At 36.9% G+C, this 19378-nt stretch overlaps 1 protein-coding gene across 4 annotated transcripts in view; it reads right to left on the bottom strand.

The window, feature by feature from the left end:
- Positions 1 to 19378, bottom strand: part of PAN3 (poly(A) specific ribonuclease subunit PAN3) — a 157120-nt gene that overhangs the window by 6894 nt on the left and 130848 nt on the right. For all 4 annotated transcript variants that reach the window (XM_004054310.5, XM_055359726.2, XM_055359727.2 and 1 more), the window contains 6 exons: positions 17518 to 17683; positions 16316 to 16406; positions 11002 to 11141; positions 7818 to 7947; positions 6989 to 7053; positions 285 to 423 (listed from right to left, as the gene is read on the bottom strand). In XM_004054310.5, coding sequence (XP_004054358.3) covers positions 285 to 423; positions 6989 to 7053; positions 7818 to 7947; positions 11002 to 11141; positions 16316 to 16406; positions 17518 to 17683 — 731 coding nt within the window. The remainder of the gene's footprint in view (positions 1 to 284; positions 424 to 6988; positions 7054 to 7817; positions 7948 to 11001; positions 11142 to 16315; positions 16407 to 17517; positions 17684 to 19378) is intronic.

Raw genomic sequence — 19378 nt, 5'->3', positions numbered from 1 at the left:
AATCACTTGAACCCGGGAGGCAGAGGTTGCAGTGAGCCAAAATCAGGCCACTGCACTCCAGCCTGGGCAACAGAGGAAGACTCTGTCCTCCACTGCCCCAAAAAATTATTCATGCAAGTATTGTAAAAATCCTCCCATTGCAGAAAATGTTATTAATAAAACGTCTTACAGGCTATTTTAAGAGTACATCCTGATTTCTTAAGTTTCCTAGTATTTGTAGAAGATACAACTCTATACAAATTATAGGCAGAATTATGATCTTAAAAAATCTAGATACAAATTACCTTGTTAAGACAAGAAATTATATGACTGAGGTCAATCCAGGGAGCACCTGCTTCTGTCACCTGATGAAAAAGATGATCCCTAAAGAGTTTCAACAGATAACGGTCTCCAGTCTCTGACCAAGTGGGATCCTTCTGAAACCTGGGGGAAATGAACATTTTACCTCAGTAACTCATGCAGTATGCTCTGTGGCCATATGTCTAATTTTTAGACTCCAAACTAGTTTTACTTTTTTCCCAATAAACAAAAAATTGGGAGGAAGTCTGGTACAGTGTTTTTAAAAAATAATCTGACTGAACTAGTAAGTATATGAATTCCAGTTTTCAGTTAGCAAATGTCAGGGGGAAATCATCCCTTATGCATTCCTATTTTACATTACCTCCTTATTTCAGCCCCTACCATTAGATAAAATGGAAAAGGTAAAAATGTCTTTAAATATCTTCTCTTCTCTTCCTCCCACTCTGTAGGTTACAGAATAGAGAGAGGTCAGGTACATCTTCTACTTCACCAATAAGCATAAAATAGAAAAATGTTTAGGAAACAAAAAGGAAGTAAATATCGGTTTCCTACCATTCCATGTGAAAACAAGCTGTGAAGAACCAGATGACCACTGTGAGTTTTCAGTGACCTTAGGAACTTACAGTCTAGTAGGAAACAGACGTTATTCAAATAATCAAAGAAAGCTGTAGCTGCATATTTACATAATGCTCCTAAAAGGAATATGATATAAAACAAAGATGAATTTATCTAGGGCCGCGCCTGGCTGATAATCCCTTTTCTGTATCATTTAAAGTCGTTCTGCTTCCCAGATCAAACTGTGATACAATTCCCATTAAGAAAAAACAGGTAAAAACAATGATTACAGAAAATGTGTAACATTAAATTTATGTAAAATTATGTGTGAATATAAGTATATAAAGAAATTAAGGAAGGTTTTCCAGAGGAAGTAGCGGCTGCTCTTCCCAGAAGAAGGATGCTCCTTCGTCAGAGATCGGTATTTGCATGGAGCATTGAAGAAACTTAAGGAAGGTCATGTGTCTGAATGGGTTGGGGGAGAAAAGAGAAGAAAAGAAGACAGAACACACGGAGAGGGAGGGTAAGGGCAAGGAAAGGGACAGAGTGAAGACAAGAACAAAGAATGGGGGATGGGGGGAAGAAAATTAAATAAAAGGCAGATTTGACGCCAGGATGAGAAGTAGGTAGGGATCAGACTACACAGCTTAGGACATGTTTTAAAACTGGGTCTTTATTCTAAGAACCAGAGGAGAAGTTCACCATATGGTTTTAGCACAATCATATATGTATGTTTGCAAAGGTCACTCCAAGGACTTCCAGTTAAAATGAAGATTAAACACCCATTTATCTCTGCTCCCTTTCAACAGCCCATCAAATTGACAGTAAATACCTAAAGAAGGGTATAAACACAAGGACAAAGGGATCAGAAAAAGCAACAATAGTGAACAAGAGATAATCATGAACACCTGGAATGCAGAGGCAGATAGGTAAGTGGGATGACTTAGTAGACCTGACAAAACTGAATCCTAATTCTACAAGGGATGTGGGAAGAGGGTGCCCACAGGAATCAAGCAACCCACACTGGCGTAGCTCAGAAACTGAAGCCACAAAGGACTACTAAAAGTGCAAGTTTGGACTGAGGCTGAAAACAGGAGAGTTGAGAAAAGGTTCTATAAACAGCAAACAGATAACCATCTCTCAACCCCACTGCCACCTGTCTGGCAAAAATCTGGAGGTTTTACTTTCTAAAAAGGGTGAAAGAGAGAAGCTTGAGCCTCAGGGATGCCAAGCAAACCAGAAGATGAAGAGCTGAGGAGTGCTGGATGACACCCTATTCAACAAATGCTTTCCCTCTGTGTGGTTCCAAAACCCTGGCTGTCAGGCTTATACCACAGACAGTAGAGGTTGGAAGATTCTTTTCAGGGGATGCTGACCTGTCCAAGACAAATGATAATCCTTGAGAGTCTACCAAAAACAAACAAAAATCATGTATAACAACATCATACTGCTTTATCATAGAGAAAGGTTCAACATTCTATAATCCCTGCCCTCACAAAGGCTTCCCATTGGCTTTTTAGGACCTTATTTTTAATACAAATGGACAGCTAAGTATCAGAAATCTTTTGTTACAAAACAAAACAAAATAAAGCAAACTCTTGTTTCCTACGAGATACTGCAGGGAATGAAACAAAACTTAAAACTAAGACAAACAAAAACCAACCACCAGCAAAAATCTATTAACTGACGGCCTCAGAGAAACAAGAATTAGATGGTACAAGACAAACATTCAGAAAACAGAATTGTTCTTGGAAAATAAAAATATGATAGCAGAAATTTAAAAATTCAAAGAATTAGAAAAAAACTTTAATTTTAGAAAAATACAGTTGAGATAACTGCCCAGAAAGTAGAACAAAAAAAATTAGAGATAGAAAATAGAAGAGAATATTTGAAAATCAATTGCAAAGGTCTAACATCTGAGCGATGAGAATTCCAGGACAAGAAGTTATTAAAGAAACAATGAAGACCATGTCCCAGAACTGAAGGACGTTAAGTTTCCAAGATTAAAGGGGTTCACCTGTTAATCCATCATTATGACTCAAAACCTACACCAAGGAACATCACTGTGAATTTCTGAACATCAGTGACTAAACAAACAAACAAACAAACAAAACCCAAAAGCTTGGAGGAAGGAAAGGATTTATAAAGAAAATGCCTTTGAATCTGCCTAGAAGTTAAAAGGAACAATGCTTCAAATTCTGAACTATCATCACTAGTACTTACCTATGTACTGAAAGTACCTGCTAACACAACCACTCAAGAGAAATTAAAAGTATAGAAACTGGGAAGGAAACTATCATTATTTGCAGATAACACCTGGGAAACTCAAAGAGAATTTACTGAAAACGACCCAAACAATAAGGTACCAGAGCATAAAATTTAAAGAAATCAAGAATTCTCATATATACCAATAACAAGAAGACAGAATGGGGGAAATTTTCCCACTTATAATAGCAACAAGATGAAATACCTAAGAATACACTCAGTATTGCTATAACTATATAAAGAACAACTTAAATACTACTGAAGAATACAAAAGTAGACATCAACAAATAGAATGACATACCATGATCTTGGTTACGATGACTCAACATCTAAAACCACAAATGTTCCCAGAGTTTAAACACGATAAATATGCTATCTTCCCTATGAAGAAACCATCAGGTCTATTGATTTTTTTTTAACTAAAGAAGCTGATTCTAGAATTTGTACAGAAAATTTAATAGTATTAGGAAGACAACAAAGTGGTGCCCAATGAAATGGAGATGGGAAAGAATACTGCTAGATTTCAAAATTCAATTTCATGATTGAATTAAAATAGTATGGAAGAGGTGTGGCTTCAAACCAGTGGGGAAAAGCTAGACTGTTCCACTATTCAATAAACAGCTTTTGGACTACTACGTAGTCTTGGGGACAAGGGGAGATGGACTTAAACCTTACACCCTATACAATTTCTAACTAAATAAAACATTTTTAATATGAAGAAATGAAACCACAAATGTTCTGGAAAAAACCATGAAATAGTTCCTTCATAATCTTGGAGTAGAAAGAGGCTTTCTAACTATGATTCAAAATCCAGAAGCAAAGAAGAAATTTGGCCAGTTACAGACATATACAAATGTCTCCAAGGGTGGGGAATGAGCAGTCAAAAAAAAAAAAAATCACAAAAAGAGTGAATCTCTTTAGCTCTTATATATCAATAAGAAAGACAAGCAATCCAATTGAAAATAAAAATGGGCAAAGGATATGAATTGAACAGGACATAAGAATGGATCAATAGCATAAAATAGACCCTCAAACATGCTCGTTAAGAGTACATAGAACATAAAACTGCATTTAAATTCAATTTTTCACCTACAAGGTTGACAAAAATCTAAGAGTCTGAAAAAAGTATTTTGGTGAGGCAGTCTCACGAATTACACACATGGGTAAACTATTCTCCAATAGCTATGAAATTATAGTGACATACCTACTGACCTAGCAATCACAATTGGCCTATATTTACATATATATAAGATTAAGTATGCACAAGTTAGTCCCTATAGTGCCGCCCACCCTAGCAAAGGACTGAAAACAGCCCAAATGCCCACCTATAGGGAACTGGGGAAATAAACTATAATACATCCATAGGATAAACTACTACCAGGCCATTAAAGTATGAGGAGACACATAGCATAGTGGTTAGGAGCACACACTCTGGAACCATACTGTCTAGACTGGAGTCCTGGATCATATACTTATTAATTACGCAACCTTTGTTCAAGTTATTTAACCTCTCTATGCTGCAATTACTCTGTTAAATAGGAATAACAATGGTAACTCCATCATAGGGTTGTTATGAGAAATAAGTCAGGTCATATTTGTAAACTATTTTGAATAGTGCTTGGCATATACTAAACATATCTAAATAGAAAGATTTCTAAAACACTGTTATGATAAAATATACTGTGTGTGGTTTACAATTTTTATATATTTAAAGGGGGAGGGGATAAGAATATATAGTTGTATTTGTAACTCTGGAATAATACAGAAGAAACTAAAAATATAGACTGATGGGGGAAACTGGGAATAGATATTGGGGATGTCAGGTATGAAAGAGAGACTTTTACAGTTTTCACTGCAAACTTTTCCTACTTTTTACTTTATTCACAGACAACCTATTTAAAAAATTTAATTAATAAGAATAATTTCCTGGCTGGGCACAGTGACTCATGCCTGTAATCTTAGCACTTTGGGAGGCTGAGGCAGATGGATCACCTGAGGTCAGGAGTTCAAGACCAGCTTGGACAACATGGTGAAACCTTGTCTCTACCAAAAATACAAAAATTAGCTGGGCATGGTGGCATGCACCTGTAATCCCAGCTACACTGGAAGCTGAGGCAGGAGAATCGCTTGAACCTGGGAGGCGAGGGTTGCAGAGAGCCAAGATCGCGCCATTGCACTCCAGCCTGGGGGACAGACCAAGATTCCCTCTCAAAAAAAAAAAAGGAAAAATTTTCTGAGGACAATCTAGAATTTAGTATGCATTCACAGTGTCAATAATGTGTGAAAGTAAAATAATGCCATTTTCAAACCTGCAAGACTAAAAAAACTCACCTTTTTCAGGAAGCTACAAGGACATGCTCCACTAAGTCAAAATAAATAAATAAATAAACCAAGGAATAAAGCAAGAAAACAGGGCATCCAACATAGAGAGATAATGAGAATTCCCAGATAATACTGAAGGGAAGTTCCAGTTCTAAAGTGTAAGCATGTGCAGGCTTAAAGCATAACCAGCCCAGATAGGAACAGGAAGTGCAGAGGATCCAGAGCCAATTCTCTAGGTGGGAGGGAAAAAAAGGAACTGATAGGTTACCTATTTTTGACCGCATGGGAGAGGTGTTTTGTAACACTAAATACAGATTCAACTCATGTGTGCATGTGTGTGTGCACGTGCGTGCACGTGTGTAGGGAAGAGGATGAGTCATTAGCTGAATCATATATTGGGGGAATCAAGAATAGAACTATAAGCAGACATTTTAAAGTAAAGAGATAAATGCTAGAAGAAACAGCTAAACGTTTATTAAAAATGGTTTAACATATATTGTTATTTTCACTTAGAAAAATTATTAGGGAAAACACTAAATGAGTCTTTTGACTTTGAAGAAAAGCAAGTGGACTTGAATTCCATGGTAAAAAAAAAAACAACCCCTCAAGTAATAATATTTATCTCTCACCTATCTCTATTAACAAATCAAACATTCCTGAAATGTAACTTACGTATATAGTCATAGTAATTGCAAATTCTGTTCTACCTGTCTTTGACAGTTATATAGTACAAACATCAACTCTGCTTATGTATATATGGTTAACATTAACTTACAAATGAGGTGGAACTAAGTGACAAATAGTGTAAAAGGTAATGCCTTTCCAATGTCACTAATATGATGGCTATAAAAAGTATACTTTAGGCCAGGCGTGGTGGCTCATGCCTGTAATCCCAGCACTTTGGGAGGCCACGGCAGGTGGATCACCTGAGGTCAGGATTTCAAGACCAGACCATCCTGGCCAACATGGTGAAACCCTAACTCCACTAAAAATACAAAAATTAGCTGGGTATGGTGGTGCACACCTGTAGTCCCAGCTACTTGGGAGGCTGAAGCAGGAGAATCGCTTGAAGCCGGGAGGCAGAGGTTGCAGTCAGCCGAGATTGTGCCACTGCACTCCAGCCTGGAGACAGAGGGAGACTCCGTCTCAAAAAAAAAAAGTGTGCTTTAATAGAAGGTAAGAGGCATGCAAAAATTAGAGATTTCTCAAGTCTCTAAACTGACCAGGGTAAACTTACATGAAACTTCTTCCTCAAAAAGAAGATAGGGTAGAGGTAGTATTAGTCATAAAATGTGCCCTCATGTGCAAACCACAAGAGATTTCTAACACACCATATTTTCTGTGTGTATATATGTGTGTAAAATTCGTAAGGACAGCCACACCCAGGCTGTTGTTAAAAATAGCACCTTAACAGCTAACACAATCTTAAGGTCACTTCACACGAGAATTTTTCTCTTTTTCCAAATAAAGCCAGGCATACTTATTCTTATTATGCAAAATAGTGCTCTCGATTAAAAATATATTGTAAAATACTGTAAATCCTTACTCCGGCCTCTCATTGATTGTTCCCAATTTTGCTAGGAGCCTAAACAGTCTTCCATTTTGAACCTCCTATAAAACATTTTAAAAAGAGAAAAATGTTAATGTTCCGGATAACTGAACATAAAAGCCAAAATTTACAAAAACTGGTAACCTGTACCAATATTACCTTTAAACAATAAATCCTAACATCCCCACCTTTTGGTTATACTTTTAAACAAACACAATATGTCCATTTCATTTCATAATGGTACTCAAGAAGATTATGGAGCTGTCCATAGGAATTGGAAAAGTAACTCATATGAAAAACCAAGATTTTTGTCACATGACTGTAGCAAAGTCATGAATGAAAAGAACAGTGTTGTCCAGAGGACATAAGAAATTAAAATACCAAACATTCAGTGCCGACAAAAATATCTGAAATCTTAGCAAATAAGGCATTATATTTAGTACAATGATTATTTTGTGTCTATTTATATACACGGATGCAAGTTGTGTGTACATTCTTTTAATTACACTCTTTACCGGCCAGGTGCAATGGCTCACGCCTGTAATCCCAGCACTTTGGGAGGCTGAGGTGGGCGGATCACTTGAGCTCAGGAGCTCAAGACCAGCCTGGCCAACATGGTGAAACCCCGTCTCTACTAAAAATACAAAAATAGCTGGGTGTGGTGGCGTACACCTGTAATCCCAGCTACTTGGGAGGCTGAGGCAGGAGAATCGCTTGAACCTGGGAGGCAGAGGTTACAGTAAGCCGAGATAGCACCACTGCATTCTAGCCTGGGTGACAAAGCAAGACTCTGTCTCAAAAAAAAAAAAAAAATTACACTCTTTACCTTTGCAAGGTCTTCCTCTATGACATCATTTCTCATTTGAGCAGCATCCAGTTGAGTATAAAATCGAGCACCAATCATGGGCATGATGTCATTTACACTTCGCATCCTGTTTTGGTCAGTCAACAAATACCTACCCAAGATAAAAGAGGAATTACTTGAATGTCCAACATGCAATTTAAAAAACAAGATAACCCACACATAGCTGTTTGGGCTGCCATCATCTTAGCACACAAAATTTTGAAAACATTTTAATTCATGCAAGTCAAGTTCATTCTTAAATATTACATTTCATTCCTCTGGAAAACTGTAAGAGCCAATGGAGAAACAGTAAACATGTCTCTTCTCTACATTTTCACTACTATGGAAATGAGAAAGAAAAGTGAAGTAGGACTGCACTTACCCATTTCCATTCTCAAACCCTTCTTTACAATAGTGCTAGATGAAAAGATTGTTACAGGTCAGGTGCAGTGGTTCACACTTGTAATCCCAGCACTTTGGGAGGCCGAGGCAGGTGGATCACTTGAAGTCAGAAGTTTTAAGACCAGCCTGGCCAACACGGTGAAACCCTGTCTCTACTAAAAATACAAAATTAGCTGGGCATGGTGGCGGGCACCTGTAGTCCCAGCTACTCAGGAGGCTGAGGCAGGAGAATCGCTTGAACCCAGGACACAGAGGCTGCAGTGAGCTGAGATGGCACCACCGCACTCCAGCCTGGGCAACAAAGTGAAACTCCATCTCAAAAAAAAGGAAACAAACAAAAAACAAAAATAAATTAATAGAAAGAATTTTTTTTTTTTTTTTTTTTTTGGTGACAGAGTCTCGTTCTATTGCCAGGCTGGAGTGCAGTGGCGTGATCTCGGCTCACTGCAACCTCCGCCTCCCGGGTTCAAGCAATTCTCCTGCCTTAGCCTCGGGAATAACTGGGACTACAGGCGTGCGCCACCAAGCCCAGATAATTTTTCTATTTTTAATAGAGACGGGGTTTCATCATGTTGGCCAGGATGGTCTCAATCTCTTGACCTTGTGATCCACCTGCCTTGGCCTCCCAAAGCAGTGGGATTACAGGTGTGAGCCACTGCACCCGGCCAAAAAAGAAAAGGTTTTTAGAAACTTTTTTGAGAGGACTAAAAGGGGGTAGGTGTGGGGTGGGGAGCTTTTCCTGTTGTTTTGCAAAGATTAATTTTCAAAACTAAAACTGGGTTTTCAATTTTGCTAAACTGAATGAGCCTTTTTAAGAAGCTGTCCTCTGCTCTAAAACTTAATTTACAAGGTATCATGACATATTCATTTCTGAGAAATGCAGTAACATGCAGCAGAAGGAATCAGTTAAATTTCTTCTATCATTAGAACAGTGGCAGAAAATACTACACATTTCAAGGGCTACCTGTTAGAACACAAAGATTCTCAATCATCTATTGCCGCTTATTCTATACGTAAAGCCATTCTCTGCCCTTTCTCATGAAAGCAGCCTCCTACTCACTCCTTCACTCTTCTGCTTGTAATTCTCTTATTTTCTTCATAGGTCTTATCACTACCTGAAAATGTCTCACTGGTTTTTATGTTTATTTACTCTTTCTTCCCATTAGGGTGTAAGCTCCAGAAGATGGGAATTTTGTTCACCTCATTCAAAGTATCCTGCATTTGGCATATAGTAGTCATCATTTTTGTGGATAAATGAATAGCTACACCCATGTGAATAAACTATATCTTAGCAATTCATCCATAAGTATGGACATATTTGTACCCTGCTAATCATATTTAATGTTATTACAGGCTATGTGACTTTGGCAAGTTATTTTATCTCTGTGGCTCAGTTTTGTATCTCTAAAATGGGACTAATAATGGTATCTAATTTATAGTTATTGGGAGAATTAAAAAAATTAATTCACATCAAGCAGTCTGAAAGGGCCTGATACATGGTTTAATTACTCCATAAATTTTAGTTTGTGTTTATTATTAAAATATGGCTTTTTTGTTTATTCATTTTTTTAATAAAGAAAATTTCAAACATTTATAATAGAATACTAATATAATGAATCCCCATGTATCATCACCCAGTTTCAATAATTATTAACATATGGCTGATTATTTTTGTCCTCTATCCCCACTTTTTTAAAAAGGAAAATTTAGAGATTATAACCTGAAATTATTTGAGGCATCCTAGGTATTTGCAAACTAAGGCTAGGAATCACTGTTGTGATCATATATAAAACAAGTATTTTTATTGAGAAGATAAATCATCTTATTTGAATTTGATTATGAATAGGATCCAGACAACCACTGGCTTCTAGTGCTGTCACAAGTAGGACATTTATGCCAGTGTAACAAAGAACAGGTGGGCAATCCCACCCTCCATCCCCCAATTCATACCCCAGGGCTGGTCCAAAAAGAAACTGGATCATCCAGGGCTACACAGAAAGATCAGAATGGGCAGCTGTAAGCTAAAAGAGACTGTTGATTAGCACCTCTTCTCTAATACAGCTCATAACTGTAATAAAGGTCGTGGTTGCCCACCCTCTGGGATCTCCCAATAGTAGCTATATCTTACGGAGAAGTCCTTCTGTTGTGACAGTAGTCCACAATGGGTTTCTCTTAAGCCAAATTCATCTCAAATCGATACTCAAGGATTCTCTGGAGCGTTAAGATACTGGAGTGTAAGCATGGGGGTCTCCACACAAATGCTTTCCAGAATGGGTATTTTGGCCAGAGTACATGACTGGATTGCACCTGAGGCTTATTCATGATGGCTTTCACACTCTCTAGAGCAGCACTATCCAACAGAACTCCAAGATGAGGGAAATATTCTATGTCTGTGCTGTCCAATTATATTAGCCAGTAATTACATGTGGCTGCTGAGCTCTTGAAATGTGACTAGTGTAATTGAAGAAGTAAGCTTTAAATTTCAATTAATATCAATGTAAAAGGTCACATGTAGCTAGTGGATACCAACAAACTTCTACTGGGTGCCCTTTAACCAAATGTTTAAAACATCAATAACTAATTTAAACACACTGGTTTATCAATTTATCTAAGAAATATTTACTTTGCAATAAAAATAAAGACATAAAGTTTCTGTTTTGCTTGATTTTAAATAGTGGGAACCAAAACAATCACTTAAAACAAAAAAAGCTCTGTCTTATCGCAAATAATCATTCTGTACAATTTATCACATATTAAAACTTACAAAATCAGATTCTTCAGGTCAGAGGAATAGTTGATTGTCACCAGTTCCATGGCTTTCTGTAAATTCTCTCGCTGAATTCCTGCCAAAGAGTTGCAAGCCAAAGCCAAGACAACTTTTCCTAATGATATCAGATCTGCTTGCTGACATGAAAGAATAAATATAACTTTTAATTTTCATTTCATAGGTACTCATTTAATACACTGACACTACTGCCTAAATGGAAAAAGCATCATTATAAATAAGCTGCAGGCAGGGTCCTCAAATACTGGTGCTCCTCAGAATAACCTGGAGCTTATTAAAAAGACGACTTCTGAGCCTCTCTACCAGAGATTCTCATTGGGTGGGTCCAGAAAATGGCTCAACATTTTTAAAGCACCCAGGTAATTCTGATGAAGGTAGTTCTAGGTCCATGCCTTAAGAGACTTTAAGCAATTCCCATGCCAACTACAAATTGCCACTTTTAAAAGTTTTTTTCTAATTTTTTCTTATTTAAATAGAGGTAATATTCTTCTCTATTATAACAAATTTAAGGTTACTATACATTTGCTTTGCTATGACCACTATAACTTAACATACATACTTTGCTCATTTTCTGTAACTCCCAGAATATAGTGGGAATGTGAAGGATTATCTGAAGAAAAGTTATCCTATTACAAACATCAGCATTAACCAGATTTTAGAGCAAATTCTCTAGAACATCAAAAATGCCGCAAACCTCAATGAATGACATCCCATCTATCTTTGTTTCCAAATAGACTATTTTTCCTCACACTCTAACAGATCTTTGAGCTCTGGAACCACCACCTGCTTTCCCAAAACCTCTCCCACTCAAGATTTACCATTCTGAGGCTTTCCTTCTAAAAGGATTTTCAAAAGACAGCTGGCTGAATGAAGTCCTTTATCACCTATTATAACTCCAGGAAACAGTATGGTCATCCCAAGTGGCCCTGATTGGTAGGAAGCTATTAACAACCACATGCCTTCGAGAATGGAGTACTTCAGAGTTAACATGAAACCACCTGAAGCAATTTCTACAACAGACATTTGCAGATCTTTAAAATCTGAGAACTCATCTAAATTATTAGACACATGTTCATTTACTGAACATTAGTTTATTATAAGGAAATTTCAAGCACAGCTGTATATTATCATCACTTGAGAAGCTTAAAAACAAAACCAAAATCAGCAGTAGCCATCCCCTCATCCCAATTTTGGTATAATTAGTCTGGGATAAAAATCTAGGTATTGGTATTTTTCTAAGCTTCCACAAATGATGGTAATATGCAGCCAGGATTGAGAACCACTGGTTTGCTGGAATATTTGTAAGTTTAAGGCAATCATTAGTGAAATTCTAGCATTATATGGTTATACTTAACAACACCCTACCCAAATAATGAGTAAAAAGACGTTAAACTCCATTACTAAAATAACATTTAAAAGTTCATACTAAAAAATTTATCCAAAACTAGCATTTGTGAATCTGACACTGAACATGAGATAAGGAGACAGACTGATTAGGTAGACAAACTACTTTGAATCTATTAGAAAAGATTCAAAGATTCATCCCAGAAAACTTTTAAAACTTCACTGGTGGTAGAGTCAGGAGCCCAGAATGGCAGGAGGGAAGCTGGCATGGGAAGGAGAACTATTACTGTTGCCATCATTTCTGTTTGCTGGAGGACACTGTGATGAACTCCAAAAAGAATTCCTCTCAATCACACTTTAGATCAAGTAAAACATTCCAAGTTATATTCATGAAATTACAGAAATCTCAGCCAAAAGAAATCAGTGCATATAAATGCCAACTATAAATTTCTATGGGCGATTCAATCCAAAGTATCCAGCAAAGCATACCAAAGATTGTTGCTATTTATCACGTGTTTGAGCAGCAGGTACCAACACACAGTCTTCCAACTCTTCAAGCAGCAGAATTTTCAGTTTGGTTCCACCCTGAACTGATGCTGTATTAAGCCTCCCTCCCAGAATATTCCATTATTCTCTATTATGAGACAGAAAACCAAAATGGTCCAAGAGAGCTGAAGAACCAGATGGGTTTAAAAAATAACATCTGATTTTTAGTACATCCCACCACCTCTCTAAAGCGGACTCAAGGTAAGAACATCCACTTTTTGAAATAAAGTACATGTATGACACAGTCCAGATTAAATTAGAGTTGTTTTTTTAAACAAAAGAAGTTAATAAAATCTTAAGAGAGTTTCACACCATAAAACCCAGTAACTCTCCTTTCCTTATTTCTCAGCTAAATAATTTTCCATTTGTTATTTTGCTTCTTACCTCCATCTGGTTTCCCCCCATTTGTTGAATTCAGGAGATTTGCCCCCCAACTGATTTTCAGTTTCTTCCTGATTCTTGACTTCTTGATTTCTTTTTCTGATTCTATCTATGGCTCTACTTATGTCCATTTTACTCAAAGTCAGTCTCTATTCACGTGTCTGAAACAAACTATGAAAAATAGACTACAAGAAACAATGCACTCCTCATGTATCCTCTTCTCTGTAAAATCACACTCCCCCTTTGGGACTATCTTTAATTCTTTCCTATACCTTACTATAATTAGCTATATAAAAAATCAGCTACACATATATACCCAAAAAAAGAAAGCCTGATATATATCCTTTAATGCTGAAAAAAATAAAGAGGTGATAATTAATTGAAGGTTGCCTGATTTTATGAATGAAGGCATATCCTGACTTACAAATATTAATAAGGTGCCCTAAATGCTTAAAGGTGGTTGTCTGAACTCAGGGATTTTTTTCTTATGAAAAGTTTTTTCAAGGTAACTACACAACTCATAACATACTTGAAAAGGAACCCTACTGAGAAAAGAATGAGGAGCGTGTGCAGTTTTTTTTTTTTTAATGTAGACACGGGTTTCTAGATACATTAGAAGATGATGGTACCGGCTCTAAAAATGTGTAATTTTCCTTCAAAAATTTAATATTATCTGCTTGGATGTATATCCAAGTGTATATATTCACTAATATTTTAACAGTCAATAATCTGTCACTTTTGGAAGCATAAAGGTCATAAAGAAAAATTAATCAGAGCCAACTACCTAGGCACTAAGTATAAGAGAGAAGATAAGAATGAAAGTAGCTAAGAAACAACATCTCCAGATAAGAAAAAGGGGGCAAATGCCCTCAGGCAGAAGAACAGAATGATGCTGCTGGGGGAAAAACAGAACTAATCATATTCCTCCCTGTATTGCCCACTAGATGTTGCTATCAACCAGAACAGCTTGGCTGCTGCTGAGGTTAGGTGGGCACAAGCAGAGGGAAAGAAGGGTGTGAAACGTCTGAAACAACTGAATGCAATGAGTGCCTGCAAGTCTTTGGGGCTGTATTCTCTGTGGTTTACCAGCAAAACAGATTTATGCATGAACTGAAATACTAAACACTGATTAGACTCTACTTCTCATTTTATCCTTTTTGTTCTCTTTTTGTTCCGAAATTCTATCAGTGAACTAAAATCTTCTTCCAAAACTTTAAACAAAATAAGTTGAAAAGAGAAGAACAATAAGGTGTTTCTCCATGTAATTAAGAAATTCTGCCTTAGAGCAAACCTTTAAGTTAATAAATGTTCAAAAAACCCAAAAACTTCTTATACACAAAGAACTAAAATTGTCTTAAAATCATAGCTGCCTATCCTAATGTGAAGCATTCCAATACAAACTGAATGACCTATTTACTTTAGTTTTGTTACTTGCAGAGTAATCAAGGCAAAAACAACTATTCTCTTTTTTTTTTTTTTGAGATGGAGTCTAGCTCTGTTACTCAGGCAGGAGTGCAGTGGTGCGATCTCAGCTCACTGCAACCTCCATCTCCCAGGTTCAAGCGATTCTCCTGCCTTAGCCTCCTGAGTAGCTGGACTACAGGTGTGTGCCACCACACCTGGCTAATTTTTGTATTAGCCAAATTTTTGTATTGAGGTGGGGTTTCACCATGTTGGCCAGGCTGGTCTCCAGCTCCTGAGCTCAAGTGATCCGCCCACCTCAGCCTCTCAAAGTGCTGGGATTACAGGTGTGAGCCACCACACCTGGCCTAAAGCAACTGTTCTTAATGCTTGAAGATACGTTCTTATTCTTCGATATTTTATTATTTAAATCAGGAAATAAGAAACAGCAGAATAGCTAAGAAGCATCACGAGGCCTAAATCAACACTAATAAAATGAAGTCAGACAATAATCAAATACTAATAAAGTATAAGAAGTGAGCGGTATGTTCTGACTAAATAAAAAAATTACTTAGAAAATGGCAATCCAATAACAAACCTATGAAAACATTTCTAAAATTTCATGACTGGTAGTCAGAAAAGTGTTCTAAAAGTAAAAATAATAGGTGTAATTAAAGGAGTGAAAAAGAAGGGTGTCATTTAATATAATCCATTCATCTGATTAGTCTTGTTTTAATCTATCTATGCTTAGGACACGTTTCCTAAATCACATAAATACATTTTCATTTTGAACAGTTAAGAGTCTCTGACATTATCAGGAGGCTGGGCACAGTGGCTCATGCCTGTAATCCCAGCACTTTGGGAGGCCGAGGCAGGCGGATCGCCTGAGGTCAGGAGTTCAAGACCAGCCTGACCAACATGGAGAAACCCCGTCTTTACTAAAAATACAAAATCAGCCAGGCATGGTGGCGCATGCCTGTAATCCCAGCTACTCGGGAGGCTGAGGCAGGAGAATCGCTTGAACCTGGGAGGCAGAGGTTGTGGTGAGTTGAGATCGCGCCATTGCACTCCAGTCTGGGCAACAAGAGTGAAACTCTGCCTCAAAAAAAAAAAAAGAGTCTCTGACATTGTCATGAATTCTCTTTATTCCAACCTACGAGGGCTCTACACTAAGTACATCATAATGGTTAAGAAATACAGCCTGGGCAACATCGTGAGCCTCTATCTCTACAAAAAATAAAAATAAAAAAAATTTTAGCCAGGCACAGTAGTGCACATCTGTAGTCCCAGCTACACGGGAGGCTGAGGCGAGACGATTGCTTGGGCCCAGTTCAAAAGCTGCAGTGAGCTGACTGCACCACTGCACTCTAGCCCAGGTGACAGAGCAAGACAGAAGCAAAAGAATAGAAAGGAAAAGAGAGAGAAAGAAATAGAGAGGGGAAAGGAAAGGAAGAAAAGAGAGGAAGGGGAGGGGAGGGGGAGATACATGTTCAAAGTCTGCATAGACACCACCCCAAAATAAATTAAAATCTAGGCTTAAAACACTGAAATACTTTAAAATGAACAAAATTTGTCTTTAATAAAGGAAAACAAGTAAATATCCATGTTAATTCTTACTCACCTGGTACTGGGCCATTAATGCCAATGGATTATTATTTTGACTGTTATCAAATGTTAAAACATCAAAAACTCCAACACAATTTACTCGCAACCTTTAAGGACCAGATAATTTAAAGAAAATAATTAAAATAAGCTTTTAAAAAATTGCATACTCATGGAAAAGTAACATTTCCCAAAATATTAGGAAGGATCTTAGAATTGAGTTTAACTTCCATCCTACCCCACACCACCTCCACCAACCACCATTTTAGAAATGGTAAAATTAAGGCTCAGAGATATCAAGTGATATACCTACAGCTGTAAAAGTCAGAAACTGAGAAAGCCAGAACTATAACTCACATCTCTTGACTAACAGGTCAGTGTCCTTTTCACCATTCCAAGCTGTTTATTAGTCATTCATAAAAGAGAACTAGTTAGCTTTCTAACACTTGCAAAAGATGTACCAGACACTGTTCTAAGCATTTTACATGACTCATTCAAATCCCTCAGTAACTTTATGAGGGGTACCTCATAAATAAGCAGAATGGAGTTAGTAGTACACTTGTCTAATAAGGTTGTCGAAACACAATTTGAAGAAGTAACTTGTTCAATGGCATATCGACAGTAACTATCAAAGCCAGGATATGAACTTAAATAACTTGGTACCAGATCTTCAGCTCTTTATGTTATGCAGCCCAAGACAATCTCAAAATTACAGCAACTCAAAACTCAGGTGAAGACAAGACTGATAACTGTACCAGTTGTTCTCAAAGCGTGTGACTCAACAGCAGCAATGGCAACACCTAGAAACTTGTTAAAAATGCAAATACTTAGCCCCCAATGCAGACTTATGAATGAAAATCTCTGGGGGTAGGGCCCAGCAAGCTGTGTTTTGTAAGTCCTCCAGGTGATTCTGATTCATGCTAGAATTTGTGAACCATGGTGCTACATAGAAAAGTTGTATTGATATTATTTTTATATTCCCCTAATCCTAACCACATATACTTCCCTAACCTTTCCGAAGATTTTTGGTTAATAACCAGGCATTTTATTCAGAGTTCAACTTTTTTTTTTTAAAAAAAGCTTACAAATGAATTCAAAGTTACAGAAGTTCTTCTGGATGGAATATATGAAAAGGCAGAATTAAAACAATCATGTTTTGTTTACTAAGCTGTCAAAGGTAAGACGCTCAATAAAAGAAACCAAAACTCAAAATGCTAGTACCTTGTTTTGCCAGTTATCAGAATCTTTGTTGGATCCATAACTCGACATGCCAAACCTGCTGTATGAATGGTACGCAATGCAGAACTTAGTTGGACAATATATGCCCAAATAAGAGATTCTGGCAATAATCCAGCATGCTGCCTGGGCAATGGTCCATCGTGCTGACCTATACAGCAAAGAAATCCAAAAAATGACATCTTAAGTAACCAACTGAAAGACTAAAACATTAAAATCAAAATTAGCAAAGACAATTCATGTACACTCATGGCACAACATGTCAATTTATATATGTGTGTGTATGTATGTGTGTAATTTAAGTTTAGTCTATTGCCCAAAGATTCCTGTCCGAGATTATGCCTTTTATATTGATACCAGCAACAGGGCTCTCACTGAAATGCTCTTTTCTGTAACCACTTAATTATTGAATAAAAATTACTTAAAGTAAGAATTTATATGTAATTGTTAACCAAATAAATATAAAAACAGAAACCGTAGAGGTTTTTCTACTTAAAATGTGGCTGGCTAATCCTACCCTGTATTATTGTTTAGGCATGTGAGAGCTGTTCATTGTGTGGCTTAATGGAAATAAAAGTCTCTACCATCACTTATGTTGAATGTTTGTTTTCCTTATATCACTCAGGCCCCTCTACCACAAAGGTGTATTCTATCAACTCATTAAGTGGTTTTTGATAATATTTTCTAGGTCATTGTTAATATGTTGTAAATCAGTAGAAAAGGAAACATATAAATTTAATCAAGATTTTGTAATTATTCCAAGGAATATGACCTTATATTCTTTTCTTTGTAGAGACACTTTTGCTACGTTGCCCAGGCTGATCTCCAACTCCTGGGCTCAAATGATCTACCTGCCTCAGCCTCCCTAAGTGCTGAGATTGCAAGCATGAGTCCCTACACCCTGCTGATCTTATATTCATATTGTTGTAAAACAACCTTTTGTGAATCAGTTATAAAAAGCAACATAATTAAATAGTTAATTATGTACTTATAATAAATAGCAAACATGTACTTATGGCTTGGAATAAAATTTCCGGTAAGCAGCACATACAAAATTAAAAATAATTATCTCTCAATTTGGACAGAACAGAAGATAATATACTCTGGAAATATGTGTAAGAAGGCTCAAAAAAATGGGACCGGTAACAAATGCCAAGACAATGTCAAAAATGACTACGAACTGTTTAAATGAAACTATTTAATTAATGTAGTAATAAGGAAACAAGAGTTTTTGCAGCAAACATACAGTGCTTACTGTGTGCCAGACTCTGTTCTAGTTGTTTTACTGATATAGACTCATTCTGAATCTTGTATTAACTCCACATGGTATGCTACTCTTCTCATTTTCTAAATCAATATATTTCTTATACTTTGCTTTTGTTTTTCATTTGTGCTAAGATAATAAATTACATAGTGTAAGAAAATGGTAGGCTTTTATGCATGTATGGTATGGTTAGGGAAGTTACGACTACTCCAACAATATTTTAAACTATTAGAAAAAAGAACTACTTCCTATGAAAATATAAACATTAATATATTAATCAGTGAACACCAAAAACAGAATAATTATGATTAAAAAATTACTGGAAAAGAATGCTATAAAAGAGTGGTTCTCAAAAGAAACCACTCCAGCATTTGGCAACATCTGGAGATATTTCTGGCATTACAATAGGGGTAGAGGGGGATTGCTACTGGCATTCAGTAGGCAGAAGCCAGGCCCTTCAGTCAGAAGAGGCCACTATAAACATTCCGAAATGCACAAGACAGCCCCCACAAAAACTTAAGCAGTTGAGAAACACAGTTATAAATTAAAGCCAACAGTCATTTCACAGGTGTTACTACCAAA

The sequence above is a fragment of the Gorilla gorilla genome, chromosome 14, assembly GCF_029281585.2.
Source record: "Gorilla gorilla gorilla isolate KB3781 chromosome 14, NHGRI_mGorGor1-v2.1_pri, whole genome shotgun sequence".
NCBI lineage: Eukaryota > Metazoa > Chordata > Mammalia > Primates > Hominidae > Gorilla > Gorilla gorilla.
Note: the sequence above shows the minus strand (reverse complement) of the source record. Positions and strands in the feature narration are given on the sequence as shown.